We start from the raw sequence: 27,240 nt of genomic DNA, 5'->3' as shown, positions 1-27,240 counted from the left end.
TTATGAAGATCAATATGTCAAGAGCTTTCTTTACAGCCCGATCTACCAGCGGCACCATGTTCAAGGAATTGTGGACCTGCATCGCCAGACCCTTCTCTAGTGCAATCCTCAGTGCTCCACCACTCACCATGTAAGACGTGTCTCTAAGAATCCTCTCCAATAATTTGCCCACCACTGACAAAGACTCCCTGGTCTAGAATTGTCAGGATTACCCCTCTGCCATTCCTGAATACAGGAATAACATTTGCCACCCTCCAGTCCTGCGGCCAGCAAGGATGCATACAGCATTTGACCAAAATCTTTCACAACTCATTCAAAGACTGAAGTGCTATTCAAGGCTCAGTCTGTGCCTGGTGCCTGTAAGAAGAGAGCAAGCAACCACACCCACCTTATGAAGGAGTAGTCATTGGCGATATGGAACAGTGCAGCTGGATCACAGTAGGTTTCATCATGGGGGAGGGGCTCCACAACACCAACAATCTCTCGTCTGAAGACAGGTGAAAAGAATTAACTTCTTCAGTGGAGTGAAAGACAGAGCTGTCCCAGAACAACACAGCACAGAAAGCCAGTTCACTTCCTCATACCCACAAAGGAGTTTTCCAAATAGCTCTGCTCTCCAGCCTTTTCCCTCCAGCCCTGTCCATTTTAACAATTTATTAAATTCCCCTTTGAACAGTTTGTTTTGAATTTTCTCTCACACTCTTTCAAATATTATATTGTGAATCTAATATTTTTATTTAGAATCTAATGGTATTTATAAAATATACTTCTCTTTGATTGCCTCCATCCTATTGTCAGCCATACTGGTATTATATTTCATATTTTTTGTAACTGCATCATAATTATATGTGCTATATGTGTTGTGTGCTGTGTGTGCCTGTTCTGCAGCTTGGCCCTGGAGGAATGCTTTTTTATTTGGCTATATTCATGTGTATGGTTGCATGACAATTAAACTTGAACCTGGACACTAGGGTTTAACAGTCTGCCCAGGAAATTGTATTTCATTCTTATTCTCACCATGTTTGACTATCTCTCTCTAGCATCAGCCTTCTCTGCTCTACAGAAAACAATCACTCCATATGACCGTAACTGGACATAGTGCTCTAGCCAAGGATTACCCAATGCTACATAAGGCTTTAAAACAACTCATACATTTGTAGCCTCTACTTTTGTTCATAGATATGGGGAGCTGTTGCTTACAGGGTAGGAAATCGTGGCTTCAAGTTCCACTTTAGAGATCTGAGTATAAAAACCTGAGCTGTCACTCTACTGCAATACATCCCTCAGATGAGAGCCTCATCCCATGGTCCTTCTCTGAATATGACCTGTTGTGTGCCAGTTGGTCAACATTGATCCCAGACCACACAGTCAAATGAGATAGTGTGACGAAAATATTCACTGGTGGATCGCTGTGGTTCTGGAACTTCCTGACCATCATTATATTGTTTGTGTAAATAACTATCATGGTTATCTCACTCTACCATGCTGACTAATCCCATAAACACTATACCTCAGTACTTGTGAATTATTCTGTGAAGATTTCACACTGATGTGAATGCTGCTGTAAACTCATCTTACTTTTAAAGCCTCAACACTCATTCCTTTTGTTTTAAGAGGCTTTTCGATGTCCTGTTATCTTAAAGGCTGGTGTTCTGGTACATCGAGTAATTACACACCTTACTAGAACATCATAATTTATTGGTATGGGAAATGAATACAAAGGTAAATTGTGCTTCACACAAGTAGAGGCACTGTCACATAGCTCCAGTGACACATGATTAGTCTTGACCTGAAGTACTGTCTGTGTGGAGTTTGCATGTTCTCCCCTTGTCTACATGGAATTCTCAAAAACGTATGGATGAGAATATTTAAGATGCTCATCAGTCTTCAATTCAAACCTGAGGTATGAACCATAGAACCATAGAAACTACAGCACAGAAACAGGCCCTTTGGCCCTTCTTGGCTGTGCCGAACCATTTTCTGCCTAGTCCCACTGACCTGCACACGGACCATATCCCTCCATACACCTCCCATCCATGTATCTGTCCAATTTATTCTTAAATGTTAAAAAAGAACCCGCATTTACCACCTCTTCTGGCAGCTCGTTCCATACTCCCACCACTCTCTGTGTGAAGAAGTCCCCCCTAATGTTCCCTTTAAACTTTTCCCCCCTCACCCTTAACCCATGTCCTCTGGTTTTTTTCTCCCCTTGCCTCAGTGGAAAAAGCCTGCTTGCATTCACTCATCTATACCCATCATAATTTTATATACCTCTATCAAATCTCCCCTCATTCTTCTACGCTCCAGGGAATAAAGTCCTAACCTATTCAACCTTTCTCTGTAACTGATTTTCTCAAGTCCCGGCAACATCCTTGTAAACCTTCTCTGCACTCTTTCAACCTTATTTATATCCTTCCTGTAATTTGGTGACCAAAACTGAACACAATACTCCAGATTCGGCCTCACCAATGCCTTATACAACCTCATCATAACATTCCAGCTCTTATACTCAATACTTTGATTAATAAAGGCCAATGTACCAAAAGCTCTCTTTATGACCCTATCTACCTGTGATGACACTTTTAGGGAATTTTGTATCTGTATTCCCAGATCCCTCTGTTCCACTGCACTCCTCAGTGCCTTACCATTAACCCTGTATGTTCTACGTTGGTTTGTCCTTCCAACGTGCAATACCTCACACTTGTCAGTATTAAACTCCATCTGCCATTTTTCAGCCCATTTTTCCAGCTGGTCCAAGTCCCACTGTAGGCTCTGAAAACCTTCCTCACTGTCAACTACACCTCCAATCTTTGTATCATCAGCAAACTTGCTGATCCAATCTACCACATTATCATCCAGATCATTGATATAGATGACAAATAACAATGGATCCAGCACTGATCCCTGTGGCACACCACTAATCACAGGCCTCCACTCAGAGAAGCAATTCTCTACCACCACTCTCTGGCTCCTTCCATCGAGCCAATGTCTAATCCAATTTAGCACCTCTCCATGTATACCTAGCGACTGAATTTTCCTAACTAACCTCCCATGCAGGACCTTGTCAAAGGCCTTACTGAAGTCCATGTAGACAATAGCCACTGCCTTCCCTTCATCCACTTTTCTGGTAACCTCCTTGAAAAACTCCAACAGATTGGTCAAACATGACCTACCATGCACAAAGCCATGTTGACTCTCCCTAATAAGCCCCTGTCTATCCAAATGCTTGTAGATTCTGTCTCTTAGTACTCCCTCCAATAACTTACCTACTACTGACGTTAAACTCACCGGCCTATAATTTCCTGGATTACTTTTCGATCCTTTTTTAAACAATGGAACAACATGAGCCACTACTCTCCAATCCTCCGGCACTTCACCCGTAGACAGCGACATTTTAAATATTTCTGCCAGGGCCCCCGCAATTTCAACACTAGTCTCCTTCAAGGTCCGAGGGAACACTCTGTCAGGTCCTGGGGATTTATCCACTTTAATTTTCCTCAAGACAGCAAGCACCTCCTCCTTTTCAATCTGTACGGTTTCCATGGTCTCACTACTTGATTCCCTCAATTCCATAGATTTCATGCCAGCTTCCTTAGTAAATACAGACGCAAAAAACCTATTTAAGATCTTCCCCATTTCCTTTGGTTCCGCACAAAGCCGACCACTCTGATCTTCAAGAGGACCAATTTTATCCCTTACAATCCTTTTGCTCTTAATATACTTGTAAAATCTCTTTGGATTATCCTTCACTTTGACTGCCAAGGCAACCTCATGTCTTCTTTTTGCCCTCCTGATTTCTTTCTTAAGTATTTTCTTGCACTTCTTATACTCCTCAAGCACCTGATTTACCCCCTGTTTCCCATACATTTCATACAACTCCCTCTTCTTCTTTATCAGAGTTGCAATATCCCTTGAGAACCAAGGTTCCTTATTCCTATTCAATTTGCCTTTAATCCTGACAGGAACATACAAACTCTGCACTCTCAAAATTTCCCCTTTGAAGGCTTCCCACCTACCAATCACATTGCCAGAGAACAACCTGTCCCAATCCATGCTTTTTAGATCCTTTCTCATTTCTTCAAATTTGGTCTTCTTCCAGTTCAGAACCTCAACCCTAGGACCAGATCTATCCTTGTCCATGATCAAATTGAAACTAATGGTGTTATGATCACTGGAACCAAAGTGCTCCCCTACATGTCTTCTGTCACTTGCCCTAATTCGTTTCCTAACAGGAGATCCAATATTGCATCCCCTCTAGTTGGTCCCTCTATATACTGATTTAGAAAATTTTCCTGAACACATTTTACAAACTCTAAACCATCTAGACCCCTAACAGTATGGGAGTCCCAATCAATGTATAGAAAATTAAAATCCCCTACCACCACAACTTTATGTTTCCTGTAGTTGCCTGCTATCTCTCTGCAGATTTGCTCTTCCAAGTCTCGTTGACTATTGGGTGGCCTGTAATACAATCCCACTAATGCGGCCATACCTTTCCTGTTTCTCAGCTCCACCCATAAGGACTCAGTCGACAAGCCCTCTAATCTGTCCTGCCTGAGCACTGCTGTAATATTTTCCCTAACAAGCCATGCTACTCCCCCACCTTTCATTCCTCTGCCTCGATCACATCTGAAACATCAGAACCCTGGAATATTAAGCTGCCAGTCCTGCCCCTCCTGTAGCCAAGTTTCACTAATTGCTACAACATCATAATTCCACGTGTCAATCCACGCCCTCAACTCATCCGCCTTCCCCGCAATACTCCTAGCATTGAAATATATACACCTCAGAAGATTTTTACCACCACTCACAACCTTTCTATCAGCGGATTTGCTTAAACTTTCAATATCATTTATTTTCACCCCAGCCACACTGTCAGCTCTGGCACTCTGGTTCCCATCCCACTGCAAATCTAGTTTAAAGCCTCCCCAACAGCACTAACAAACCTCCCTGAAAGGATATTGGTCCCCCTGTGGTTCAAGTGTAACCCGTCTCTCTTGTACAGGTCCCACCTGCCCCAGAAGAGGTCCCAATGATCCTGAAATCTGAAACCCTGCCCCCTATACCAGTTCTTCAGCCACTTGTTCCTCCTCCAGAGCATCCTATTCCTACCCTCACTGGCACCTAGCACAGGTAGCAATCCTGAGATTACCACCCTCGAGGTCCTGCTTTTCAACTTCCTACCAAGCTCTCTATACTCACTGTCCAGGACCTCTTCACTCTTCCTTGCTATGTCATTGGTACCGATGTGCACCACGACATCTGGCTGATCACCCTCCCACTTCAGAATGTCATGCAATCGATCAGAGACATCCTTGACCCTGGCACCCGGGAGGCAACAAACCATCCTGGATTCTCTGTCACGACCACAGAACCTCCTATCTGCACTTCTGACTATCGAGTCCCCTATCACTACTGCTCTCCTCTTTTTCCCCCCTCCCTTCTGCACTGCAGAGCCAGACCCAGTGCCAGAGATCCGGCTACTGCACCTAGTCCCAGGTAAGTCATCCCCCCCCAACAGTATCCAATGCGGTATACTTGTTGTTGAGGGGAATGGCCACAGGGGAACCCTGCTCTGCCTGCCCTTTCCTCTTCCCTCGCCTGACAGTGACCCAATTTCCTGTCCTCTGCTCCTTTGGCATAACTACCTCCCTGTAGCTACGATCTATAATCTCCTCATTCTCCCGAATGATCCGCAGGTCATCCAGCTCCTGCTCCAGTTCCCTAACACGGTTTGTTAGGAGCTGCAGCTGGATGCACTTCTTGCAGGTGTCGTTGTCAGGGACACCGGAGGGCTCCCTGACTTCCCACATTCTGCAAGAGGAGCATTCCAACATCCTGCCTGGCATTCCCTCTATGCTAGACAATCTGAACAAAAAACTTACCAGAACCTACCCTGCCTCCACCTGTTCTCGCTGAAGCCTGCTTGAGCCAAAGCCGCCCCACTCTGACTCAGTCCACTCCGACGATGGCCGCTACAACGATGGCCGCTGTATATGGTGGTCTGCTTTTTAAACCTTGGCGCGCTACGTCACGCGCCTGCGCAGTGCAGACCCTTCTCCCCGAGCAGTTTTTAAAAGAAACACGACTCTTTCGACCCGAATTCTTCCGCTCACTTCTTCAGCTACTTGCTTCGACTGAAACAAGAACCGTTGAAATTTTCCCTTTTTAAACCTTGGCGCGCTACGTCACGTGCCTGTGCAGTGCAGACCCTTCTCCCCGAACAGTTTTAAAAAAAAACACGACTTTTTCGACCCGAATTCTTCCGCTCACTTCTTCAGCTACTTGCTTCGACTGAAAACCAATGATGGGAATTCAGGGAGGATAAACTACAAGGAATATAAGTAGAGAAATATGTGAGCTGGCACAGACTCAGTGGGCCAAATGGCTTCCTTCTTTGTTATAAAGAGACATGGGGTATTGGATGTTTCAGTTATATGGAGTTATATTAGTGAGACCACATCTGGTGTACTGCCTACAGTATAGGTCTCTTTACTTAAGGAAAGATATTAATGCAGCTGAAGCATTCAGGAAGGGTCTAAGGACTGATGCTATTTATTTCAACCAGCAAACAAGAGGAATTCAGAAATCAGATTTAAATGTTGAATGGCGCTAGAACTTACTTCATTTCCCAGAACTTTTTCATCCACTGATCTTTGGGTATTTCTCCTCTGAATATTTTCCATCTCCATTGCTCCATCATGAACGTGAAAGGCAAAGTGCCGACAATAGTCAGGGCTTGCCTCAGCAGGAAATTGATGTCAATTTCTACAGAAGAAGAGACCACAGATTTCACAGCTGTTACTTTACAACTATGTTCTGATTAATATCATAGAAATTGTTCATATTGCAGATAGTCTAATTTTAAAAAAAACTAAAAACATGAAGGAGAATGAGGGATGATCTTATAGAGGTTTATAAAATAGATAAAGTGAGAGGACTCAGTCTTTTTTCCAGGGCCAAATCCACTACCGTCCGCTCAAAGGCATTGGTGTTCCCATACCAGGCCGTAATGCAGCTGGCCAACACATTTTCTACCACATGTCTATAGAAGTTTGCCAAGGTTTTTGATGACATGCAGAATGTCCGCAGACTCCTGAGGAAGTAGAGGTACTGTCGTGCTTTCTTTGTAATTATATTTATATAATGGGTCCACGACAGGTCCTCAGAGATACTTACTGATCATCTCCACCTCTGATCCTCCACTGAGTACTGGCTCAAGGACCTCTGGTTTCCCTCTTCTGAAGTCTACAATCAGTTTCTTGGTCTTAGTGATACTGACTGAGAGGTTGTTGCTATTACTGAGCCAAATTTTCAATCTCCCTTCTGTATGTTGACTCACCACCACCTTTGTTGCACCCCGCAGCAGTGGTGTCGTCAGCAAACTTGTATATGGTGTGGGAGCTGTATTTAGCCACACAGTCATAGGTGTAAACGAGTTGAGCAGAGGGCTATGCACACAGCCCTGTGGTGAACCTGTGCTGATAGAGATTGTGGATGATAAAGAGCAACTTTGCTGCCCAGATGTTCCAGGGTTGAGTGAAGAGTCGATGAGTTGGCATCTGCTGTAGACCTGTTCCTTCCATAGGTAAGTTGGAGCAGATCCAAGTCACCACTCAAACAGTAGTTAATCTTGTGGAATCTTACAGTTAAATCTGAGAGACACACTTCACTTTCCTGGGGAGATCTCTTCATTGCAAAGTGACTGAAGTCACATTGGTGACAAGATCAAGTGTCATGGAAATATATGGGGATGGAAAATGGAAATGTCCCTTTGTCTCCCACAGAAATATTGAAGTCAACACTGATTTGGGTACTTTGACTATTTCAGGGAAACTGTGTGGGATATTTCTGTGTTGTCAGGCCATGTTTAACTTTTACCCACTAACAGTATCCTCTTAACATCAACTGGACAGATTGTCCTTCAGGACAGCTGTTGGTAGCTAAGTACCTGAAGAGTATAGAAACGATTTATGAGGATGTTACCAGGATCTGAAAAATTGTCCTGTTGGGAGAGGCTGGGCACACTAGGACTTTATTCCTTGGAGTTTAGGACACTGAGGGATGATATTATGGAGGTGTATAAAATCTGCGGGGGGGGGCGGCATTGATAGAGCGAGGCAGGGAAAGGCAGTCAGAAACTAGAGGCCAGAGTTTTAAGGTAAGGGGAGCAAGATTTAAAAGGGACCTGAGGGGCATCTTTTTCAGTCAGTGGTTAATCTGCATGTATAAAGAGTTGCCAAATTGATGCAAGTAACATTATAAAATTTAAAAGACATTTGGACAGGCATGTGAATAGGAAAGGTTGTGAGGTATGTAGGTCAAACACAAGCCAGCAGGACCAGCTTTCATGGCTGTGTAGAGCCAGAGATCCTGTGTGACTCTATTGAAGGAAACAATGTTAAATGGTGAATTGACTCCATCAAAACAACAGCAATTCTCAGTTAAGTCCTTCTGGTATTTTAATTTTGGGTATATAACCAGTGTTATTAAATCAGATGTCTGATTTTCATTCTCATTGTCTGCAGTAAGAAATCTGGTTGAATATATGCTGAGCATTTTAATAATAAGCCAACATCTTCAGAAGTTCAGAACAACTTCAGAAGTTTTCGGATGACTCTGCCACAGTTGGATGCATCAGCAAGGGAGATGAGGTTGAGTACAGGTCTATGGTAGGAAACTTTGTCACATGGTGTGAGCAGAATTATCTGCAGCTTAATGTGAAAAAAACTAAGGAGCTGAGGAGAGCTAAGGTACCGGTGACCCCTGTTTCCATCCAAGGAGTCAGTGTGGACATGGTGGAGGATTACAAGTACCTGGGGATACGAATTGACAATAAACTGGACTGGTCTGAGAACACTGAGGCTGTCTATAAGAAGGGTCAGAGCCGTCTCTATTTCCTGAGGAGACTGAGGTCCTTTAACATCTGCCGGACGATGCTGAGGATCTTCTACGAGTCTGTGGTGGCCAGTGCTATCATGTTTGCTGTTGTGTGCTGGGGCAGCAGGCTGAGGGTAGCAGACACCAACAGAATCAACAAACTAATTCGTAAGGCCAGTGATGTTGGGGGGATGGAACTGGACTGTCTGACGGTGGTGTCTGAAAAGAGGATGCTGTCTAAGTTGCATGCCATCTTGGTCAATGTCTCCCATCCACTACATAATGTACTGAATGGACACAGGAGTACATTCAGCCAGAGACTCAATCCTCCGAGATGCAGCACAGAACACCATAGGAAGTCATTCCTGCCTGTGGCCATCAAACTTTACAACTCCTCCCTTGGAGGGTCAGACACCCTGAGCCGATAGGCTGGTCCTGGACTTATTTCATAATTTATTGGCATAATTTACATATTACTATTTAAAATTTATGGTTCTATTACTATTTATTATTTATGGTGCAACTGTAACGAAAACCAATTTCCCCTGGGATCAATAAAGTATGACTATGACTATGACTACACCCCTATTTTGGGTCGATTGCTAGGGTGGGAGTGGGTCAGTTACACTGACGTCATTATTTCGCTTGGGAATAATAAGACCAGAAGGCCATAATCCAGTCAGCCCATTTTTCTCCACCATTCAATCATGGCTGATTTATTTTTCCTCTCAACCCCATAACCTTAGCACCCTTACTAATCAAAAACTTATCAACATCTTCTTTAAATTTATCCAATGACTTGGCCTCCAGAGTCGATTGCCAGTGAATTCCACGGATTTACCATCCTCTGACTGAAGAAATTCCTCTTTATCTCTGTTCTAAAGGGACATCCTCCTAATGTGTGGCTGTGCCCACTGGTCCTAGGCTCTCCCACTATTGGATACATTCTCTTCACATCCACTCTCTCTAGGCCCTACAATATTTGGTAGGTTTCGATTAAATCCACATCACCTATTGTTCTAAACTCCAGTGAGTACAGGCCCAGAACATCAAATGCTCCTCATACGTTAAGCCTTTCATTCCCAGAATAATCCTCTGAACACTCTCCAATGGCAGTACATCTTTCTTAGATAAGGGTGCTGAAACTGCTCACAATACTCTGCACGTGGACTAATCAATGCCTTATGAAGCTTCAGCATTTTCATCAATGGTAAGAATAAGAATGGGAAAGGGAATAGGAATGGGAATGGAATCGGAATGAGAAGAATCCACATTATGATATTAACTCCACTTTAAGAAGTTAGCCATTGAAGTCAGAGATGAGGAATAATTTCTTCATTCTACAAGGAATGAACCTTTGACATTCTCTGTCTAAGTAAGCTGTTGAGGCTCAGTCTCTGAGTATTTCCTGGAATTAGTGACTCAAGTTCAGTAGATTTTTGAGTATTGTAGGAATCAGAGGATGTGGGCTGGGTGTAGGAAAGATCTGAATAAGACATATACAACATTGAAATTTTTGAACGGCAGTGGAAAAAACAACAAAATGATTCTTCACACCTATCAATAAGAATTCCTCAGTCAGAAGGTTGATCCAAGTTAGACATTCCTTTGTCAGCTTTGTCAGATAATATCCCTGATCAAGGCACTGACAAAAGGGAGCTACATGAATTGCCCTGATTTCTTCTCGCTCCTTTCCATCAAGCAGAAGATAGAAAAGCTTGAGAACAGGTACCACCAGACTGAAGGACACCTTATATTCTGCTGTTATCAAACTCACCAGCTTCTGGAGGATTGGAGGGTTGCAGATGTTGTTCCTTTATTCAAGAAAGGGAGTAGAGATAGCCCAGGAAATTATAGTCTTACATCAGTGGTTGGTAAGTTGATGGAGAAGATCCTGAGAGGCAAGATTTATGAACATTTGGAGAGGTATAATATGATTAGAAATAGTCAGCATGGCTTTGTCAAAGGCAGGTCGTGCCTTACAAGCCTGATTGAATTTTTTGAGGATGTGACTAAACACACTGATGAAGGAAGAACAGTAGATGCAGTGTATATGGATTTCAGCACGGCATTTGATAAGGTATCCCATACAAGGCTTATTGAGAAAGGAAGGAGGCATGGGATCCAAGGGGACATTGCTTTGTGAATCCAGAACTGGTTTGCCCACAGAAGGCAGGGTGTTTGTAAACGGGTCATATTCTGCATGGAGGTCGGTCACCAGTGGTGTGCCTCAGGGATCTGTTCTGGGACCCCTACTCTTCGTGATTTCTATAAATGACCTGGATGAGGAAGTGGAGGGATGGGTTAGTAAGTTTGCTGATGATACAAAGGTTGGAGGTGTTGTGGATAGTGTGGAGAGCTGTCAGAGGTTACAGAGGGATATTGATAGGATGCAAAACTGGGCTGAGAAGTGACAGATGAGTGCAACTCAGATACGTGTGAAGTGGTTTGTTTTGGTAGGTCAAATATGATGGGAGAACATAGTATTAATGGTAAGATTCTTGGCAGTGTGGAGGATCGGAGGGATCTTGGGGTCTGAGTCCAGAGGACGCTCAAAGCAGCTGCTCAGGTTGACTCTGTTGTTAAGAAGGCGAATTGTGTATTGGCCTTCATCAATTGTGGAATTGAATTTAGGAGCTAAGAGGTAATGTTGCAGCTATTAAGTACCCTCGTCAGACCCCACTTGGAGTACTGTGCTCAGTTCTGGTCGCCTCACCAGAATGTGGAAGGATGTGGAAGCCATAGAAAGGATGCAGAGGAGATTTACAAGGATGTTGCCTGGTTTGGGGAGCATGCCTTATGAGAGTAGGTTGAGTGAACTTGGCCTTTTCTCCTTGGAACGACGGAGGATGAGAGGTGACCTGATAGATGTGTATAAGATGATGAGAGGCATTGATCGTGTGGATAGTCAGAGGCTTTTTCCCAGGGCTGGAATGGTTGCCACAAGAGGACACAGGTTTAAGGTGCTGGGGAGTAGGTACAGAGGAGATGTCAGGGGTAAGTTTTTTACTCAGAGTGCGTGGAATGGGCGGCTGGCAATGGTGGTGGAGGCGGATATGATAGGGTCTTTTAAGAGACTTTTGGATAGGTACATGGAGCTTAGAAAAACTGAGGGCTGTAGGTAAGCCTAGTAATTTCTAAGGTAGGGACATGTTTGGCACAACTTTGTGGGCAGAAGAGCCTGTATTGTGCTGTAGGTTTTCGATGTTCTATGTTCTATGAGCAAACAAGCCAAAGGGGGACTCTTGATGTCTCAGTCAACCTCGTCATGGTCCTTGTATCTTATTTGTCTTCTTGCACTATATTTTCTCTAACTCTAAGACTATATTTTAAACTTACTGTTTTTCTTTTGTACTACCTCAATGTACTTATGTATGGAATAGCATGCAAACAAAAGCTTTTCACTCTCTCTGACAATAAAAAATGATTTACCAATTATTATTTGCATCCCAGTAATATTCTTAGAGTTCGTTAAGAGGTTGGTAAAACATTGTGGGCCGAAGGGCCTGTAGTGTGCTGAAGTGTTCTATGTTCCAATATTCATTTCAAATATAAAATTACCGAGGCTGGAATTCAACATCTGGATGTAACTTTATAAAGAGCTGGTACATACCTTTATTTTCAATAAAAGAGTCCGAAAGAAGGCCCAGAGATTTCAGGTGCTTTGGGGTGGCTGCAGAGAGTGACATGATCTCACCAACAGCCTCATGGAAACCCTCATTGGCTCCGTTTCGGAATAAGTATGGTTGGTTCGCATACTCCATGTTGTATTGAATATGTCCCATTTCATGGTGGACAGTTAGGAAGTCTTCCATGTTAACCTTAGTGCACATTTTAATCCTGGATTTAAAACAAGGTTACGTATTTAGATTTTAGGCTTACATTCCTCTCTCCATTTCCTTTCATAATGGGACAATTCCTATTTGATTCCACTGCTGGGCTCCAGCTTATATACACCACTGTCAAGCAGCTAATAAGCTCATTTTTGACAGAAAGAGTTTATAATAGAAACCAAGAAGCAAAAACTTGAGGATGCTGGAAATCAGAGAGAAAAGCAAAAAATGATAGAAATACTCAGCATTCAAGCAGCATCTGTAGAAAGAGAGAAATAGGGTTAATATTAGTTTATTTTGTGCTCTTCTCTATTGTTTAATGTTCTATGTTAAGGTGAGTAGAAATGGAACCATGGGTATGTGGTTGGACAGGGTGAGAGGCACTGAGGTTTTCCACGTACCTTTCAACCTCCTATGACCTTGTATCACAATATCTCTCTGACCTCTAGGATTAGGCAGCATCTGTCGTTAAGGACCCCATCATCCAGGACACACTGCCATCAGAGAGGAGGTACAGGAGCCTGAAGACACACACTGAACGCTTCGCTTCGGGAACATCTTTTTCTCCTCTGCCATCAGATTTCCGAACTGACAATCAACCCATGTACACTACCTCACTATTTTATTTTGCTCTCTTTTTCTACTACTTATTTAATTTATTATATGTATATATATTTTATATTTCTTACTGTAATTTATGTATCTTTATTATGCAAAGCATAGTACTACTGCCACAAAACAACAAATTTCACAGCATACAGTCTGCCAGAGTGATATTCATCCTGATCTGATTACAAGCCTTTAAGGCGGCTGACCTCCTCCCTTTCTATCCTCCTGGCTGTGTTATTATGTGCACATAATAAAAAACTTCAATTCCCAGAAGGCAATGCAAGCGGTTCACCCGGAACCAGAAGCTACAATGGTGACCGAGTGTGCGCATGCAGTGTTGAGCACAGGTTCAGTAGTAAAATGTTCCAATGTAAACCCACGCCAAGTTTGTCTTTATTAAGAACAAACGTAACATGGAGTCAGGTGTCTGCGTCAGGTCTAAATAAAGAGAGTAAGTGAATACCGTGTGCGACTGAGAAAGAGAGTGTGATTACAAAGGTGCAAGCAGCAAGTGATCGAAAGTAGCTGGCCAGCGAGAAGAGAGAGGACGTTGTTCTCAAATTTCAGCAAGAGAGATTCAGGTGTTTCAGGTGAAAGGCTGAGAATTCCCATCATGGATAATCTAAGTCCTCCCACACCTATGCAGTTTATCGGCATCCTAGCTGATAACTAGAAACACTTCAAACAGCAATTCAGCATATACTTGGGGTCTAGTGAAGTGGAGGGAACTGATGAAAAACTGAAAGCGTCAATTTTTCTGCATATAATTGGTGAAGTTGTTTTGAACATCTACAACAGCTTTCAAATTGATGAGAGCTATGGAGCCATGAGGGAGGAGCTGGCCAAAGTTGACTGGAAAGATACCCTAGCAGGGATGACAGTGGAGCAACAATGGCAGGTATTTCTGGGAATAATACAGAAGGTGCAGGATCAGTTCATTCCAAAGAGGAAGAAAGATTCTAAGGAGAGTAAGGGGCGACCGTGGCTGACAAGGGAAGTCAAGGATAGTATAAAAATAAAAGAGAAGTATAACATAGCAAAGATGGGCAGGAAGCCAGAGGATTGGGAAACTTTTAAAGAGCAACAGAGAATAATTAAAAAGGCAATATGGAGAGAAAAGATGAGATACGAAGGCAAGCTAGCCAAGAATATGAAGGAGGATAGTAAAATTTAAATGCAAACAACAAGAATTCTGCAGATGCTGGAAATTCAAGCAACACACACGACGGGTCTCGGCCTGAAACGTCGACTGCACCTCTTCCTACAGATGCTGCCTGGCCTGCTGCGTTCACCAGCAACTTTGATGTGTGTTGCGAGGATAGTAAAAGCTTCTTTAGGTATGTGAAGAGGAAAAAAATTAATTAAGACCAAAATTGGGTCCTTGAAGACAGAAATGGGTGAATTTATTATGGGGAACAAGGAAATGGCAGATGAGTTGAACAGGTACTTTGGATCTGTCTTCACTCAGGAAGACACAAACAATCTCCCAGATGTATTAGTGGCCAGAGGACCTAGGGTAATGGAGGAATTGAAGGAGATTAGCATTAGGCAGAAAATGGTGTTGGATAGACTGATGGGACTGAATCTGATAAATGCCCAGGACCTGATGGTCTGCACCCCAGGGTACTTAAGGAGGTGGCTCTAGAAATTATGGATGCATTGGTAATTATTTTCCAATGTTCTATAGATTCAGGATCAGTTCCTGAGGACTGGAGGGTAGCTAATGTTATCCCACTTTTTAAGAAAGGTGGGAGAGAGAAAACAGGGACCAGTTAGCCTGGCATCAGTCATGGGGAAGATGCTGGACTCAATTATAAAGGATGAAATAGCGGCACATTTGGATAACAGTAACAGGATCGGTCCGAGTCAGCATGGATTTACGAAGGGGAACTCATGCTTGACTAATCTTCTGGAATTTTTTGAGGATGTATCTATGAAAATGGACAAGGGAGAGCCAGTGGATGTAGTGTACCTGGACTTTCAGAAAGCCTATGATAAGATCCCACGTAGGAGATTAGTGAGTAAAATTACAGCACATGGTATTGGGGGTAGGGTACTGACATGGATAGAAAATTGGTTGGCAGACAGGAAACAAGGAGTAGGGATTAACGGGTCCTTTCAGAATGGCAGGTGGTGACTAATGGGGTACCACAAGGCTCGGTGCTGGGACCACAACTATTTACAATATACATTAATGATTTAGATGAAGGGATTAAAAGTAACATTAGCAAATTTGCAAATGACACAAAGCTGGGTGGCAGTGTGAAATGTGCAGAGGATGTTGAGATAATGCAGGATGACTTGGACAGGTTGGGTGAGTGGGCAGATGCATGGCAGATGCAGTTCAATGTGGATAAATGTGAGGTTATCCACTTTGGTGGCAAGAACAGGAAGGCAGATTACTATCTGAATGGTGTCAAGTTAGGAAAAGGGGAAGTACAACGAGATCTTGGTGTCCTTGTTCATCAGTCACTGAAAGTAAGCATGCAGGTACAGCAGGCAGTGAAGAAAGCTAATGGCATGTTGGCCTTCATAACAAGGCGAGTTGAGTATAGGAACAAAGAGGTCCTTCTGCAGTTGTACAGGGCCCTGGTGAGACCACACCTGGAGTATTGTGTACAGTTTTGGTCTCCAAATTTGAGGAAGGACATCCTTGCTATTGGGGGAGTGCAGCGGAGGTTCACGAGGTTAATTCCCGAGATGGCGGGACTGTCATATGTTGAAAGATTGGAGCAAATGGGCTTGTATATACTGGAATTTAGAAGGATGAGAGGGGATTTGATTGAAACATATAAGATTATTTAGGGATTGGACACGCTAGAGGCAGGAAACATGTTCCCAATGTTGAGGGAGTCCAGAACCAGAGGCCACAATTTGAGAATAAGGGGTAGGCCATTTAGAACGGAGTTGAGGAAAAACTTTTTCACCCAGAGAGTTGTGGATCTGTGGAATGCTTTGCCTCAGAAGGCAGTGGAGGCCAATTCTCTGGATGCTTTCAAGAAAGAGCTAGATAGGGCTCTTAATGATAGCGGAGTCAAGGGATATGGGGAGAAGGCAGGAACGGGGTACTGATTGTGGACGATCAGCCTGATCACAGTGAATGGCGGTGCTGGCTCGAAGGGCCGAATGGCCTACTCCTGCACCCATTGTCTATTTTCTATTGTCTATTGAGAGAGCTTTTACATTGGACACAGGTGACAAAATTCGAGGAGTATTTTGTCCCGAGTAAAAACATCACCTTTGAGAGATATAAGTTATTTTCTGTGACCGAAAATGAGGTGTTAGCCTTGACCAATACTTAGCTGAGCTTCACACACTGAGTAGGTCCTGTGAGTTTGGAGATTTGAGAAACTTACTAGTTAGAGACAGAATGGTTTGGGGAATTCCAGATAATGGACTCAGAGGGAGACTGTTGCATGAAAAAGACTGGACACTGGAAAAAGGCTGTGAATTAGTCAGCTCCATCATGGGTACTAGCCTCTAGTATCCAAGACGCTTTCAAGGAGTGGTGCCTCAGAAAGGTGGCATCCATCGTTAAGAATACCCACCACCCACGACATGCCCTCTTCTCATTGATACCATCAGAAAGGAGGTACAGAAGCCTGAAGGCACACACTCACCGATTTAGGAACAGCTACACTGGAGAGAATGTTCCAGTAAAAGGGGGGCTGTATGTTTGTGTAGAAAAAGAATTTCAGAATATATATTGTATACATTTTTCTGACATCAAATGTACCTATTGAAACCTAGTGAGCTTCTTTCTCTCTGCCATCCGATTTCTAAATGGACATTGAACCCACGAACACTACCTCTACTTTTTTATTTCTGATTTTGCACTGCTTATTTTAATTTAACTATTTAAGATACATACTTTAATTCAGTTTTATTTTCTATATAGCTGTTACATGCCTCAAGGAGATCTGTGATTTTTTTTTTTAATTTAACTATTTAAGATACATACTTTAATTCAGTTTTATTTTCTATATAGCTGTTACATGCCTCAAGGAGATCTGTGATTTTTTTTTATGAGAATGATGTAATGGTCTTTGCAAGATACAATATTATTGGACTGGAAATTTTTGGCTAGATGTGCTGATTTACTCAATTCCAGCAGTAGAAGGAAGAGTGAAGACTTTATCGAAGTACAGGACCGAAGGATTGAGAGGAGTCGGCATTGGTTGGCAGTTTAATAAAGTCTTCATTGAAGAGGTAACGACCTGCATCGAGATAACTCTTGCCAAAAGGAGCAAAGAGTTCATGCAAAGGTTTGCTCTCTCTAAATAAATTAAGGTCAGTTGTTTTAAACTGTTTATTTACTGCATCATGAATCCTTTGGCTAGAACCAGCAGGAAAGTCGCGCCTATGAAGAAATCCTTCTCCAGAGAAGTCTCTCCCAATTGAACGTATAAATCTGTTGGACTTTCAAATTTACCATTTTAAGAACTATATCTGACTTCATCGCTTTAAGAATTGTTTTCGCATTTAACGCTTTAAGAACCAGTGCCGAGTGACGATTTGTTGAACAGCTGCATATCGGTTAACTTCCAGTTAAAGTTTTTGTTTGTTTTTTTTTATTGTTTATCCGTGTTTAATAAATGTTTGGTTGCTTTTAAAAAACCTGTCTCGATTGATATTCATTGTTGCCGTTTACGTAACATAACCTGTGGGGGCTCGTCCAGGATGTTCCGATTTTGAGTTTAAGTGCTGGTAATTGCCATTTTGATTTGGAAAAGGGAAATATCTGATTTTTTTTGGTTTGATTGGTGTGAGTAGTATTCAGCAACAATGGATATTGACGGGTTTTTGGACACGCCTAACTGGGGTCTTTAGAGAATGCGAGAAAACCTGAGGTATTGGAGATTGCTAGGAAGTTGGATATTGAAGGAATTACGAGGAATTCCACCAAGGCTTTTACACAAAGAAAAATCGCTGAGCATTATATTACTTTGAATTTCTTTGATGAGGAGATAAGTTTCCAATGAGTAATCTGGAAATGCAGTTACATCTTGAACAAATAAAGTTAAGGCAATTAGAAGCTGATTTGGAAAAGAGTCAGTTAGAAGCTGTAAATAAACAGAAGGAATTTGAGGCTAGGGAGGCTATTAAAAAAAGGGAATTTGAAGAAAGAGAAGCTGAAAACCAGAGGAAATTTGAGCTAGAGATGCAGAAATTAAAGTCCGGGAATCAGTCTTCTGGTTCTACGAAGCAGTTTATTGCTAGTCGTGAGATTATTTTGGCTCCTCCATTTAATGAAGCTGAAGTGCACAAATATTTCCAGCATTTTGAAACTGTGGCTCTGAGTTTAAAGTGGCCAAAAGACCAACAGCCAGTGATGTTACAAAGTGTAATTAAAGGCAAGGCACAACAAGTTTATACAGCTTTAGATGCTGAGCAAGCACTGGATTATGATATTGTTAAGCAGCATATATTAAAGATGTTATTATGTGTGTACATAATAAAGAACTTCAGTTCGCAGTGGGCAATGTGAGCAGTTCACTCGAAACAAGAAGCTACAATGGTGACCGAGTGCACACGTGCTCAGTGTTGAGCAGCCATTTAGTAATAAAGTATTCTGTAACCCTTGTATATAACTTGGCTTGTTAGCTAACTCTGTTAATAGCCATGTGACTCAGTGCTGAAAATGCAATCTTTCGTAAACAATAGACATCTAGGGTCCGATAATCAACACATATTCGTACATTCCCATTCTTCTTCCTCACGACCACTACAGGTGACTCATCAGGACTTCTCGACTCTGTGATAATTCCAGTTTCCTTCATTTTCAGTAGGATATGGCAAACATCTTCAACCTCTGCTGGTGTTAACCATTGAGAACTCTCTCAGAAAAGGTGTCCTCTATCACTTTAATAGTGTGGCAAGAACTTTTGGAAAAATCACCATCCAACTCGTCAGTAGAAAAGACATCTTTGATCTTCAACATCTTCTCAGTTAGTCTCTGTTTCCTTTCCCTGGGTAGAATTTGAATGACTGCTGTTAACTTTCCCAATCCGGGAGACTGTCTCTCCTGGTCTTCTCACTAGAAAACTAGAGGTTACCATCTCAGTGAAATGATGCACTATTGGCATCTCCCATCTAATTTAACATCTCTCTCTCCAAGGTATTCCTGACTACTACTGCCATCCTGTTCATGTGCACAGCCGAAGCTTTCTGCAGATCAGGTCTGATCAGCACTCCAGCAAGTAAGTGTGACTCTTCTTCATGATCCTCCAGATCATCCACCAGGAGGGCCTCAGCTTCGGGCATTCTGGGGAATTTAGGGCTTCCTGCCACTCTAGCTACTTCCCTAGGCTGTAGCATGTCGGGTTTGGACTGGGTGTGCCACATAGTTCCTCATTTATGCTCATCATCCTGCTTAGGATGAACTTGCACCTTCTCAAAAGCAGCTCTGAACAGGGGCAGGCTTTTCAAAAAAATTCTTCCCTCTCTTTCTGTATGCTCCCATGAGCCTTCTCACAATGGAAGCACTTGTTCCCACAAGAATGGAAGCTTCCCCTTTTTCATCTGGATCCGGACAGACCAACACTAATGTATCAACGGTCTCAGCTACTCTAACATCTGCTTCTGAAAACTCCAGCTTCAATGACAAGTAACCATCCTATGTGTAATCATCAGCACTAAGGCCCCGAATTGATGTTGATGTGGATAGAGAATTGGTTGGCAGACAGGAAGCAAAGAGTGGGAATAAATGGGACCTTTTCAGAATGGCAGGCAGTGACTAGTGGGGTACCACAAGGCTCAGTGCTGGGACCCCAGTTGTTTACAATATATATTAATGACTTGGATGAGAGAATTAAATGCAGCATCTCCAAGTTTGTGGATGACACGAAGCTGGGCGGCAGTGTTAGCTGTGAGGAGGATGCTAAGAGGATGCAGGGTGACTTGGATAGGTTAGGTGAGTGGGCAAGTTCATGGCAGATGCAATTTAATGTGGATAAATGTGAAGTTATCCACTTTGGTGGCAAAAACAGGAAAACATTATTATCTGAATTGTAGCCCATTAGGAAAAGGGGAGGTGCAACGAGACCTGGGTGTCATTATACACCAGTCATTGAAAGTGGGCATGGTGGTACAGCAGGCGGTGAAAAAGGCGAATGGTATGCTGGCATTTATAGCAAGAGGATTCGAGTACAGGAGCAGGGAGGTACTACTGCAGTTGTACAAGGCCTTGGTGAGACCACACCTGGAATATTGTGTGCAGTTTTGGTCCCCTAATCTGAGGAAAGACATCCTTGTGTGCAGTTTTGGTCCCCTAATCTGAGGAAAGACATCCTTGCCATAGAGGGAGTACAAAGAAGGTTCACCAGATTGATTCCTGGGATGGCAGGACTTCCATATGATGAGAGACTGGATGAACTAGGCTTATACTTGTTGGAATTTAGAAGATTGAGGGGGGATCTGATTGAAACGTATAAAATCCTAAAGGGATTGGACAGGCTAGATGCAGGAAGATTGTTCTCGATGTTGGGGAAGTCCAGAACGAGGGGTCACAGTTTGAGGATAAAGGAGAAGCCTTTTAGGACTGAGATTAGGAAAAACTTCTTCACACAGAGTGGTGAATCTGTGGAATTCTCTGCCACAGGAAACAGTTGAGGCCAGTTCATTGGCTATATTTAAGAGGGAGTTAGATATGGCCCTTGTGGCTAAAGGGATCGGAGGTATGGAGGGAAGGCTGGGGCGGTGTTCTGAGTTGGATGATCAGCCATGATCATACTGAATGGCGGTGCAGGCTCGAAGGGCCGAATGGCCTACTCCTGCACCTATTTTCTATGTTTCTATGAATTTCTAGGGCACTGAGTGCCATCAATGGTAAATGCATCAAATGCTGGTTGTAAAGGGATCTGTAAAGTAAGTTAACTTGAGAACCTGTTTCAGGTATGGCTCTAACATAAATACCCTCAATCCATATTGTAACATCCAAACTTCATTGAACTTGATTCCCTTCAGGAATAGGGTTTTGCACTTTAGTATCTCTCTTGATATGCTGATTGGAATGTGTTCTCTCGAGACACCAGGCCTTTCTCATACTGGGTCCCTCTGAAGTTTTCCGACTTCCTTTTTTGTTTAAGCAACCACTGGGTTACTTTCCAAAGGTTTTCTCGTCCTTCACACTCCCGCTTGAAGTATCCGTCTTCTCCACAGTTGCAACAGTTGCTTCCCTTGTCAAAAGACCCCTTTCAACAACATCCCTTGCTCAGGATATCCTACAGGTGGGTCAGGTTTCCTATCGGGCTTGTCATCAACCAAAATACCTCGGTTTGCAGGTTTTTCCACTTCATCTTGCAAAACCCTCACTTGTGTAGCATCAGTGGTCACTTCAGCAACAGAGTCTATTGCTAAGGACTTTGTCTGACTGGTGGACGCCTCCCACTCCTCCTCTCTTACTTCTCTGAGCAGCTCAGAGAAGTGGATGCTTCTTGTGAGTCATTTGAATGTCAAAAGCAATCACGCCATGTGCCAGCACGCCCTTCACAACTTGCTTCATCCTTAATTGATCTATCTCAACCATTTGAATGGCCCCTTTTTGGCACAAGCAATGCAGCTGTTTCTCTAGCCTGAATGCAGGTGGAAAGTTTTTCCCCTTTTCTAACACTTGCATGAAGCTCAAAGACGTGACCAACAGGTTCTCTGCCTTTAAGGACCTCACCAGCTCAGCAGCCTGACCTTTTAAACTTTCTACCAGTCGCTGTTTTTTTCATATTATCTGAGCACTTCCACTCATCCAGTAACTTAGATGTCTGCTCTGCCTGAGCCTCATATTCTTCTTTGCCATTAGGTTGGGTTTTGCTCAGAGAACGCTTTGAGCCTATAATAACTTTGGCTCCCTAATGTGTACACTTTGACATTTATCAACCAGTAATATAGTAGCCAAAACTAGCTCAGAATTTAAATCAACCACTGAAAGACCCATTTGACCTTTCACATCAGACAGCTCCTTTCCCTCACTTCACAAAAATGAGAACAACTTGTCTTGAAAGCCTTCACCCTCAGCTACATCCCCTTTTCTCTAAAAATATGGACTGCACATTGCCCCACCTCTCCAGGTGCCTGTATCTTATCGGCAGTGCATCTTCAGTCACAATTCTGGTAGCCTGGACGTACACAACATCCTTACCCACTGATTGGTCAAAATGCCATTCAATCAGTGTATATATCCCCAGTACTTCTACAGAACTCAACACTCTAAGTAGCAGTTCATTAAGAATTCAAATATCCACCCGGCTCAGAAAATAAGCATTACTTATAGATATGGTCTTCAAATCACACCAAACCTTAATCCCCACAGCATCCATCATAAAGAATTACAATGCACCTCAGATTCCACAAACACTGGCTTAAACACACAAATAAATCATTTAATCAATCCTTAAACAGCATTCATGCAGTATCCGAACCCTGGATGAGCCCCCATAAGTGTAACCCTCTCACAGGGGCTCATATACAAACTTGGCGCATTAGCTAAGTCTGCTAACAGCCACATGAGTCAGCGATGAGAAAACCACCTTTCATAAATAATATACATCTAGGGTCAGTATGATTGGGGGTTTAACCAAGCAGGAAAGTTGTGATGTTCTGATTAAGGAGCAGTGTGTAAATGATTAAGCAAACGCTGTGTAAATACTGCTCACACACAATTATCGTCTCCAATTATCGTTGGATGATACACCAGTATAAAAGTATAAAGAAAGTATTTTTCAACTTTATCAAACAGTTAAAGGTAAAAGAAAAGGAAGGTAAAAGGAGCCATTACAGTTAAACCAGTCTAAGTGTGCACATAAACATTGGAGCTCATTTCTGTAGTAGCTGGGTGTATTGCTTTATTCACTGCACTGAATTCTCATCACCAACCATAGGTAAAATTTCCCTTCTTGGAATTCTTTGCAAAGCATTCCTTGCATTCGGGTCTCCCCTTCGGATGAGACCCTCCAGGCGTCTTCCCTGGTGCTCTTCTCTCTGCACCTCCACCAAAAACTCCCCAAGCTGGACTCCTTCAGAAATCTCTTTCCACCCAGCACTTTAGAATCTTCTCTGGCATCCCGCTGGGCAGAAAGTCACAATATGTACCCAATCAGTCCTGATTGGCTGGCACAACTGTCCTAACTTGGGCAACATGACTCCTTATTTTTAGCTGAACCCAAAACGCTCTGACTATCAGGCCACACTGCTAAAATAAAAATACCTCACAACATAGCAGTAGAAATCTTACCCAGGGCATTATAATTCTACCATAAACCCATGCTTAGTTTGTCTTTATTAAGAACAAATATAACTCTAGTCATACCTGAATTTAATCGCTCCTCCATTGTGGACAGCTCAAGAATTTGATGAATAGTTCAGAATTCCTTCCCTAAACCTTCTGATGCTTTCTATCATTCCTCCTTTAAGACACTCCTTAAACTCTCCTTCTTTGATCCAGCTTTGGTTGATTGCATGACTCAGAGGAAAGTTTTATTTAACACTTGAGGCCCTTGGAATGTTTCTGATTTCATAATGTGGCCAACAGGCTGTAGAATGCCCAGGGTGATTATTCCAGGGATAATCAATGACAAGGAAAGAAGTTCATGGTGATGAACAAGCTCAATAAATTTGACTTTCACATCAACTACACCAAATATGACACTAATCAGAAGTGGAAATTTGCAATACATATGAAAATTAAGTTTTTTTTCTCTAAATGTATTACCGCCTGATATAATGTAAATTAATGTCTCAGAAATGTCAAGTACGAAGGTGAGAGAGGGGATGTTAGAGATGATTGGGGCAAGATCTTATGGAGAATGGTAGGTTCCTGAAGTGGGCATTGGTGGTAGAAGCAGGTATCATGGAGGTGTTTAGTAGACACATGAATGTGCAGGGAATGGAGCAATATTGATCATGTACAGTCAGAAGAGATTTAGTTAACTTGGGTGCAGACGTGGTAGAGTGAAGGTCTGTTTCCTGTGCTGTACTGTTCTTTGCTGTGTGTTGTGTTGGAGGATCTGCTGTTTCACATTCTGAACAAGCTGTACCTGAAGTCCTTTCCATTGCCCATATCCCAAGCTGTTGGATGACAGATAACTTTACGGCCATCAGTAGGTTTCTCGATCATGGAGTGGTTCCAGAAGTTGCTATTCATTGCTTTGAGGCCCAAAGACTGGAAGAATTCATCAGCCTCCCGAAACATCCTTGTTGGATCCCAATTCTGCAAGTGAAAGGAATCAGGCATTGTCAGATGGCTGGTCTGATTTCCTAGTCATTGGCTATGTTGTTTTTGGGGTCATTATTCTTGAAATCTGAACAATGATATAAAATGGTTCTTGAATACTTTAGAAACCTATTACAGGACAGGTGTGCTGTATTTTATAGTCTAAATGAACTTATTCCTCAGAATCCAATGTGCTCAAATTTTGGTTCATATCTTCTTCTGTGCATCTTAAAAGTGATTTGTAAGTCCAAATGCACTACATAAATTGAGTTGCTTATCTCTCCCTGCTTTCATTAACAGTGTGGTTATATTTTGCTAACCTGTGGGAAATATTCAAGAATCTATGGAATTTAGGAAGATGAACCAGAGCATCAACTATTTCCATCTCCAACTACTTGATAACTCTCACATGCAGGTCAGCTGATCTCGTGGATTTGTATTACTTTCTCAAAATCCAGCTGTCCATTAATGCACATGCATTTGAATTCCTCGTTTACTCTACACTGAGCAGTTTGTATCTTCACTGATGATTGATGTTTAATTTTTCTAACTCAGTCTGTAGAGGATATTCATTAATTTCACCTAATCTTTCTGTTTTTATATATCCCACGATCTGTTTTCATGCTTCTATCTGGCCAGCTCTCATGTTCTGCTTTCCTTTCTTTACCAATGTTTTGGGTCTCCTTTACTGAACTTTAAAGATTTCCTAAACAGGTTTTGGGAAAGTTTATCCTTTGATCATAGAGTACTGCAGCACAGGAATGGCTCTTTGACCCATATAGTGCATGTCAAACTGTTATTCTGCCCAGTCCCAGCAAGCATGGCCCTCCATACTTAACCAAACTTCTGATAAATGTTGAAATCTAATCCACATCCACCACGTCCTCCGGCAGCTTGCTCCAACTTTGCACTATCGTCTGAGGAAGGAAGTTCCCCCTCGTATTCCCCTTAAATATTTCACCTTTCAACCTTAACCTATGATATCTAGTTCTAGTTTCACCAAATCTCAGTGGATAAAGCCTGTTTCCATTTACCCTAGCTATACTCCTTGTAATTTTGTGTACCTCTACCAAATCTCCCCTCGTTCTCTTATGCTCTGGAGAACAAAATCTATTCAACCTTTTCCTATACTCAGTCCTCAAGTCCTGACAGTATCCTTGTAAATTTTCTCTGTACTTTTTAAATCTTATTTGTATCTTTCTTGTAGGTAGGTGACCAGAACTTCACACAATACTCCAAATTTGGCCTTATACAACCTTAGCATAGCATCCCATTTCCTGTACTCAATACTTTGATTTATGAAGGCCAATGTGCCAGAAGCTTTCTTTACAACCCTATCTGTCTATGATGCCACAGGTTTTGTTAATTTTGTTCCAACCCATGTGTATTGATTCAATATTTCAAATGAGCCTGACTGGGTCCTTGCATTCTGTGCCATGTTGTCTAATTTTTTATTGTGCTCTAGTGCAAGAGATGTATCTGGTAAAGTCTGTGTGTAGTTTGCATGTTTTCCCTATTCCAGTGTCCACATTGGCCTCATTGGTCACTCAAAACTCACAAAGGCAGAGTGGAAGTTAGTCAATTTCAGTCCTGAGGGGCTGGCTAAGAATAAGATGTTTAATTATCAGGCAGATAGCTGCTTTTAATCAGGTTGATAGTGTTGTAGGTATTCTTGATGAAGAGAAGATGAGGATATTGTTGCTTCAGGGGATTTTGATGAGGTATATATACCCCTTGACGATGATTCTCTAGGTAATCTGATGGGCTTATCCTCATTTGATACCACTTCTGTCAGTGATAGTTTCAGTAACTATACAATTTTTGTACATCAACTTCTCAGCAAGGTAGATATTCTGCTAATTAGCAACGATCTTGATGCCAAGTGAAGGAATATGGGAATTCTTGATAATATGAATATTCTTACTGGTACTTGACAAAGGAATTATAGGCTAAGTAAATCTGGAAATGATAGCCAGGGCTAGGAAGACAAATGAAAAGAATTCTGTCCCCAGGATATGTCCAGGTAAGAAGAAAGGTGAATTTACGAGAATGCAATTATTACATCTAAATGATAGAAAAGGTCCAGCGAGATGGTTAATGGGAGCATCGAGGTGACAGTCCTAGTGTAGAATAGATATGTTGCATTTGATTGCGCATAAATAAACCCATTAACAATGTAAGTTTCTGAAGAACCCATTGAACAAAACTATTAATGACCCCGATACAGAAAGAGGCGTTATTTGATAGCAATGGATTAAATGAATCCAATAATATTCCAAACACAGAAAGGATTTAACTAATAACTTGACCCATTCATACCAGCAGTATATTAAAGATATGCTCTTTCTGAATGGTTTAGCTTAATCCAATGATACTTGAGTTTAGCAAAGGCGGTAAATAACTTACCTTATTTACCATTGCAGATGTCACATCTATATCTTTCTGTTCTGGAAATGGAATTGACCAATTATATAGGTTTCCCCAAAATCTTCCCCACATGTCACCTGAAGATGAGAAAGAATTTGGGTTAGATTGCCATTAAGATGGCATGAAGCAAATGGTCGAGTACAAAACCCAGAAACAGCCGCAGGACAAGCCTGAGAAAGTTCCCTATTAATTGACGCCAGGCCTTCACTCAACCTGACTGAGATTTCATTTCAGTTTGCATATACCTATGGTTCAGAAGGTCACATATTAAAAACGACAGAGCCTGCC

General features: G+C 42.2%; 1 protein-coding gene across 1 annotated transcript in view; it reads right to left on the bottom strand.

Moving 5' to 3' along the window:
- The window catches only part of ace2 (angiotensin I converting enzyme 2), a 114,973-nt gene that overhangs the window by 34,381 nt on the left and 53,352 nt on the right, over positions 1-27,240 (bottom strand). The window contains exons 7-11 of the mRNA XM_072262357.1: positions 26,932-27,029; positions 24,350-24,522; positions 12,494-12,720; positions 6,624-6,768; positions 389-487 (exon numbers count right to left, since the gene is read on the bottom strand). Coding sequence (XP_072118458.1) covers positions 389-487; positions 6,624-6,768; positions 12,494-12,720; positions 24,350-24,522; positions 26,932-27,029 — 742 coding nt within the window. The remainder of the gene's footprint in view (positions 1-388; positions 488-6,623; positions 6,769-12,493; positions 12,721-24,349; positions 24,523-26,931; positions 27,030-27,240) is intronic.

The sequence above is a fragment of the Mobula birostris genome, chromosome 6, assembly GCF_030028105.1.
Source record: "Mobula birostris isolate sMobBir1 chromosome 6, sMobBir1.hap1, whole genome shotgun sequence".
NCBI lineage: Eukaryota > Metazoa > Chordata > Chondrichthyes > Myliobatiformes > Myliobatidae > Mobula > Mobula birostris.
This window is presented reverse-complemented; position numbering and strand designations above follow the sequence as displayed.